This window comes from Micromesistius poutassou (assembly GCF_964030765.1).
Source record: "Micromesistius poutassou genome assembly, chromosome: 3".
Taxonomy (NCBI): domain Eukaryota; kingdom Metazoa; phylum Chordata; class Actinopteri; order Gadiformes; family Gadidae; genus Micromesistius; species Micromesistius poutassou.
In genome coordinates this window covers 17,335,409-17,342,395 of record NC_140273.1, presented here as the reverse complement: position 1 = coordinate 17,342,395, position 6,987 = coordinate 17,335,409, and the positions used below count along the sequence as shown (strand labels likewise).

Genomic DNA, 6,987 nt, shown 5'->3' with positions numbered 1-6,987 from the left:
AATACACACACATACACAGCTTGTAAACACCAACACACACATACACCGACACACCGACACACACACCGACACCGACACACACACGCACACGCACATGCACATGCACATACACAAACACAATTCATACATGATACATAGTCTGAAAGTTGGAGCCATGTGAATCATTTGTACAACCAAACACACACACACACACACACACAGACACTACACATACGCACACTGCGTGTCTTGCAGACTCTGGCACTGCAAGGTCAACATGAGGTCCGCTCTGAAGAGCAGCTAAGTATGTCCCGAATTAGCAGGGTCCGTCCAGTGGAGTGGAATTGCCGGGCTGCCACGTCCACTGGCGTGCAGGGCCAGGGGTGGTTGGGCTATAGCCGGGGGCAGCTTAGGTTTCTGCTGTGCGTGCTGGTTGGATGCGGTCGGGCGGGCAGCTCGTGTGTTTGTTAGAGCGAGGTGCCAAGACTTACACGCGCACGCACGGAATGATGTGCGAGTTTGAAGCACCTGCCGATGATGTATATTCTGACAGTTGGAGCCATGCAAACCATTTGTACAAATGAGCTCTGACACACACGCACGCGCACACACACACACACACACACAGACACACACACACACACACACACACACACACACACACACACACACACACACACACACACACACACACACACACACACACAAGCATGTACACAGATTTGCAAACACACACACAAACACAGACACACACATAGGAAACTCTGGTCGAAAATAGCAATTTGATGCTTTAATAAAGTGCATGCTGCAGGTAAAGTGTGCATGTGTGAATGTGGGTGGAGGTGTATGTGTGTGTGTGTGTGACTGGGTGGGAGGAGACATTCCATCCATTCATGCTCTTCCTGAGGAAAGACGGAAGCATGGGACCCCTGCGGTGAGCCTCAGAGATGTGGTCCACATGCTGCTGAGGGAATGTGCAGCACGTCGCTTCTGGATGTCCTGCTGAACTCTCTGCTTGCTCGTAAGTCTATTTAAGGGGTACAGTCTGGTTTGGTGCCAGGCTTTTACTTAAACAAATATATTAATACAACTCGTAATAATCGGCTTCATTTTGAACTGTGCTCCAAACCCACTGGACTGATGTCGAGACCCCTGTGACCTACTGGTCACGAATGTGCGCCTTTATATATCGAGAGAATAATACAAGATCCAGGACAGGTTTTTTATTGTCTACAGAAAATGTACACACACACACACACACACACACACACACACACACACACACACACACACACACACACACACACACACACACACACACACACACACACACACACACACACACGCACACACGCACACACACACACACCATAATGCACATATGAACATAAAACTCACAGAGCTGCATATTGTACACTTCTGTCAGAAGAAGGGACCAGTACATAAAGCTTTTGTTCAAAGCAAACCATTTCATGATCACATGAGCATGAGATAATAAGCACAATATTTACAAGCTAAAGTATTTACAGCGTTCATTTAAGCGACGTGCTCACTCTGACACTATTACTCTACTAATGTTTTGTAGTTCACATTTTAAACAATATAACTGGGAAATAACTACATTATGTACACTAAGTATTATTACACTATGTACACTAAGTACTAAGTATTATTAGTAGTACTACACTAAGTAATTCAGATGTACACATCCTAGACAGTATAATACCTATCTTTTTTTTTTTATTATAACTAAAAAACATTGTCAATCACAGCCAATCACTGTAATTCGGCATGAATGTCTTCTCCCAAATGGGTTTGACGTCAAACACTGTGAGATTTAAAACACTTAATTTTAGGTTGAGACGAGGAAGGAGGGGGGGGGGGGCGTTTTATGCCCAGGGCTACGTCCCACTGCCACTTTGTGATACTTTTCAGTACCGTCGTTGTGTATGCACAGTATAGACGGGTACACACACCGTGGCGTTATAACGCCGAAGTATATAGAAGTACGTTTCTGAGAAGCTCAACGCGTTCATCAAAATGGACCACGCTCCACACACTCCACGCCCCCTCCTTCTTACGTCCAAGAGTCTGTTTGAGGGAACTTTGATGCCATGAAAAGGACACCGTCCACTTTCGGAGCAGGGCGGAACGTCCAGGAACTGTTTATCGGAGAGACCGGTAAAAACATGAAATCTTTCTCCTGTTTTCTCGAAGCTCTTCTTTTAGAGACGGTGACGAAATGGAATAGATGACTGTGTTGTTGATCTTGTAAACGTATGACCACGTTTACCCATTTCTTTTGGGTTCCTCTCCCCCTTTAAAAATAAAAGTATTTCCTCCTGTGTCGGTCTTCCATTGTTTTGTTTCACAAGCGCGCTCTCTCTCTCTCTCTCTCTCCCTCTCCCTCTCTCTCTCCCTCTCTCTCTCTCTCTCAGGTCATGTCCACTTGACACGGGTTAATACCCGCTTCCTGCGCCGCTTGGTAGCGCGCCAGGAAGTCCTTGTAGCGCGGCGCGCAGCCCAGCCACGCTTCCCCAAAGTGAACGGAGCCAGTGAGCAGGTACTCGTCGTCCCCTCCAGGATACACCCCACCACCACCAGCCCCACCACCACCACCACCACCAGCCCCACCACCACCACCACCAGCCCCACACTGCAGGGGCACGCTGACGTGGCCGTGCCACAGCCTCCCCCTGGCTCCGCTCCGAGTGAACACGGCGTTCTTCTGGTGGAAGAGTCGACTCAGGCTCACCGCGGCGGAGACGTGGCCGTCGCCAGCGGCCCCCCGCGGCGAGGTGGGGGAGGAGGAGGAGGAGGAGGAGGAGGAGGAGGAAGATCTCACCGCGCCTCGTATAATACCTCGGCCCACTGGTGAGGAGGGGTAAGGGAGAGGTTTAGAGGTAGCACGCCAAAATGTAATAAGCTGACGGGCAATGGGATGATGTTAAGAGTGTGCGTGTGCGTGTGTGTGTGTGTTTAATTAATTACCAAAGTCACTGGTACACACAGCCATCAGGACTTCCTCATCTGAACATGGTTTACAGGAAGCTGTGCGGAAGGGAATATTCTGTTACACCAATCATAACTCTGTAACGCTTCTAGTACTAGTGGTCGACAGGATAAAACGTCAAAAGGTGGCAAACCCTGGATGACGGCAACAGGTGTAAAGACCTGAGAATCAACCTTTGACCCCGTCAGGTACAACAACTGACCCGCCGTTTTTTTCTGCCCCCAAACCTTGTCCCCCGAAATGCCGTCTGCTATATGGGTGGGCTACCCACAGTGCATTGCGCCAGGCGGTCCTTGATTGACAGCTAAGAGCTGATTGCTTGACCCCTGGGTTCAACCTTAATGGGAGCCTGGGACTGGTGACTGACAGGGGGCGAGGGAGAGGGAGAGGGAGAGGGAGAGGGAGAGGGAGAGGGAGAGGGAGAGAGGGAGGGAGAGAGGGAGGGAGAGGGGAGGTGGAAGGCAGGAGACGATGAAGTCCAACAAATAAGCTGCAGAACAGAGAAGGAACCAGACTCTGGTTTGGAGTATCAAAAAACTGTCCAACCCACATGGTTATTCTTAACCAGACACTATGCCTGCACTGCAGCATCTTAATTAGCCCGGGAGCTAATTACTTCCTTTGTGTTGACCTCTGTCAGCGGCGCCGTCAGTCTGTCTGTCACTTCGCATTAGCTCACTCTGCTGGTGAGACTACACGGAAACACCTGATTTAAACACATCAGCGGTGGGCATTTCTCCACCGCATTACTCTACCCCACCAACTTCCATGTTGAGCGTGTGTCACGGCCTAGCGGTAAGTGGGGTTCGAATCCCAGCCGAAAGGTTCCGGGTTCGAAACCCCCGATGCCCCACAGCCTACCCACAGGCATCCTACAGCCAGATCCAAACACCCCTACCTGCTCACGAATGATCAATAACAGAATTCACTGTAAAGGCGTAGTTATGGTTCCACGTTGACGCAACGCAAGGGGGGTTTACGGACCCGTTACGCCCGTTGCGGACCCTCCTTGCGTCCACTGCGAGGGCCTGACGCGCGCCTCCCAAAAATTGCAACCTTGCATCGAGGCAACACAGCAGCAAGGGGCTGCGATTGGTCCGCTCGCTAAAACCCGACGCAGAACCAAAGCAGGTCCACGACTGCGTCGAAGCGTCTGCGTCGTGGTCACTCTGTTGCGTCGACGTGGAACCACGAAGCGAGCCTTAAGTCTGTGAACTTAAGGCTTGGTTAACGTGGCTAACGGTCCAGTCACATGGCTCACCTGTGCCAGAGTGCAGGTATGGGTACATGTTGGCCCCGGGCCCCTGGCTCGGCACCAGCTCGTACTGGAAGGCCGTGATCCTCCGGCTGATGTCCGTGTGGGCCACCGCCTCCACAAACAGGGTGCCCTGCGCCAGGCTGAAGCAGCGCACCGCCCCGCGCGCCTGCTCCCTCTCCCCCAGCAGGACGCTCAGCCCCCCCGCCTGCTCCAGGTACAGCTGGGCCCCCTGGTGGAGGAAGACGGAGGCACGGGTGCACTTTAGACCACCCCCGAGTCGTTGTTGCCAGGGTTTGTACAGCTCAGGTGTTGTGCGTTTATGGGCGTGTTGTGTTCTTCTCATTCTGCTGGGACTTTCGTCATGCTTCGTGTGAGATTCATCTTAAAAGGGGGGATATTATGCCACCAGGTGTGAGTGTGATTAGCCGTTACAAGCCATTTGAAAATCCCTGTGCCTTAGTGACATCACAAGTGGGAGTGGGAGTGTCCAGCCAGCCTACCCAGTGGACTGTAGCAAATGTTGCTTATCTAGCCATCGTACATTTAGGTGGGCACTTTAAAACACAAGGCAGATTATCAAATGGCTAATCACACTCACACCTTGTGGCATATATCACCCCTTTAACTTATCTTTCATATAGATCAGAAGAGCAAGAATAAAATTGCAGAAAGTGGACCAGAATAAGATAAATAAATATAATAAAAAATATATCCGATTGACTGGTGGATGGGCGTGTTCCATCCTTGAGAATCGTTGTAGTTCACACATGTTTTAATTGAGTAGGTAGCTGCGGTATAAAAGTGACCTGGAGCAGGCTCCGGGCTCGCTACCTTGGAGTCTGCCCGTGGCTTGATACAGGCGTGGAGGCCGGCGGCGCCCCCGGACGACGGCTCGGTGTTGGGCCGCAGGTTGACGATGATGGCCCCGGTAGGGTAGAGCCACGTCAGAGAGCCCTGGGCACAGCGCAGGTAGATCTGCTCCACGTCCCTCACGTGGGGCTCGTGACTCAGGCCACTACACGCGGGAAGAAGAATAGGGAGTGGAAGAAAGTTGTTTTTGTATTTTAGAAGTCCTATTCCAATGTCATCTGTTTAGAACGATTTATAAAGAAGATAAAACATTTATTTTGAAATTGTCCTTTTTTTCCCTCAATGCTTTGACTCGTTTGTGCTCTTATCTCCGCCGGGGTAATTCAACACTGATTAGGCAGTTCGACGTGTGGGGCATAAAACTTAACAACCTCGAAGTGCGAAGACGAGCGAGCTTTTACTTTTATAGCCGGCGGAAAGAGACTGGTGCTGATCAAAGTCAGCCATTTGGTTGGAGTTGACGCATAAGACCTGAAACTGTCCCCTATAATCGTGCGTTTATAATGACAGTTGAAATTAACAATTCATAGTTTAACACAGCAAGTCTACTGTAAAAATGTTTTTTTGACTCGTTAGTTTCTCCCTGTCGCCAAATTCTTAATTAAAACACATTAAAAACAAATAACACGAATACATTAAATGGGACCAATAGAATGAAGCGCGAGTTGGATCATTGAAAGAGTTTAATAGGCCTACGTTGTAGAATAACCATGCAATTCGAATATAAACCCTGGTTTACATGCAACCAAAACAGAAACAAAGTCTAAATCCATTCATGATAATGTTACGATACACAATCCGACTGGTTCTTGGCTCATCACGTTACCTTCCTCGCCAGCTGCACTCGTCACTTGAATATTGTGCCGCAGCCCCGCAGAGGAGCGCGGCTGCGTTCCAATACGCGACCCAAAGCCACAACATGGTTCACCGCTTCAAGTATATCCCACGGATCAGGCAGTTTTCACTCCCACGGCGAAGTAATTACACCATAAGTCATTAGAATCGGTGCAAAATATTAGTTTGGACTAAGATATACTATGCGGACTGCGATCGTTGCACGATATGTTTTGAGCGGCAGTGTTGAGCCATTGAGGAGATAAGTAGTTAAAAGAAGGTCTCCTGGAGCACGTCACTGCTCACCATTCAATCCGGCAGCCGCCCAGAGGCGCGTGCCAGCAGCTGACTGCTCGGAGCGCGCCCACTCCATACCACGCCCACGCATTTCCCCGACTGCGCTCATGTGCTGTGAGCGGTCATGTAGGCCTGCCGTAGGCCTATATTCTTGGATTGGTAAACAAACATTTCATATTATTTCATTGAAAATTAGTCATATGCATGCATCAATGTGCAATGTTCAAAATTCACCTTTCAACGTCATGTAGGCCTATTACCAGCATTTGAGCCATTTCATATAGGCCTACATATTTTATGTTTCTGTTAGTGCTTACGCTACAAATTTGCATATTTTCTACTTCCATATGTGTATTACCGACTTTGTTTTGTGGTTGTATATTTTATATTCTTTATTTGTGACTTTTTCTATTCCAAACAGAGCAAATGCTCTAAGTTCCCCCTGATTTGATAAAATATATATAAATGTCTCACACTATAGGCATAAAGTCTGAAGAAATCGATCAGGATATATAGGATATATATAGGATGCGCCATTCAAACCTTGAAAAAAGACGGGCTAGACGTAAGGAGAAGTCACACGTGTGTTACCATTCGGTTCCCGGGTTGTTTTCCCGTGAGAAAACAGTCGGAGCGGTAGGTATGTTACTGACTCGTCACATTCCCCCAACAAGCTTCAGCAATGTAACGTGTTCTGAGAGCATATAAGACCCCCCCGCCCCCCCATGCTCTCTCC

At 49.1% G+C, this 6,987-nt stretch overlaps 1 protein-coding gene across 1 annotated transcript; it reads right to left on the bottom strand.

Moving 5' to 3' along the window:
* Positions 1-1,341: 1,341 nt before the first annotated feature.
* metrnlb (meteorin like, glial cell differentiation regulator b) lies at positions 1,342-6,244 on the bottom strand. Its single transcript, XM_084465180.1, has 5 exons — positions 5,947-6,244; positions 5,082-5,265; positions 4,254-4,479; positions 2,971-3,030; positions 1,342-2,850 (listed from the first exon to the last, which is right to left on the bottom strand). The coding sequence occupies exons 1-5, from the start codon at positions 6,039-6,041 to the stop codon at positions 2,414-2,416; spliced, it is 1,002 nt and encodes a 333-aa protein (XP_084321306.1). The 5' UTR covers positions 6,042-6,244; the 3' UTR covers positions 1,342-2,413.
* Between the last annotated feature and the right edge of the window lie 743 nt (positions 6,245-6,987).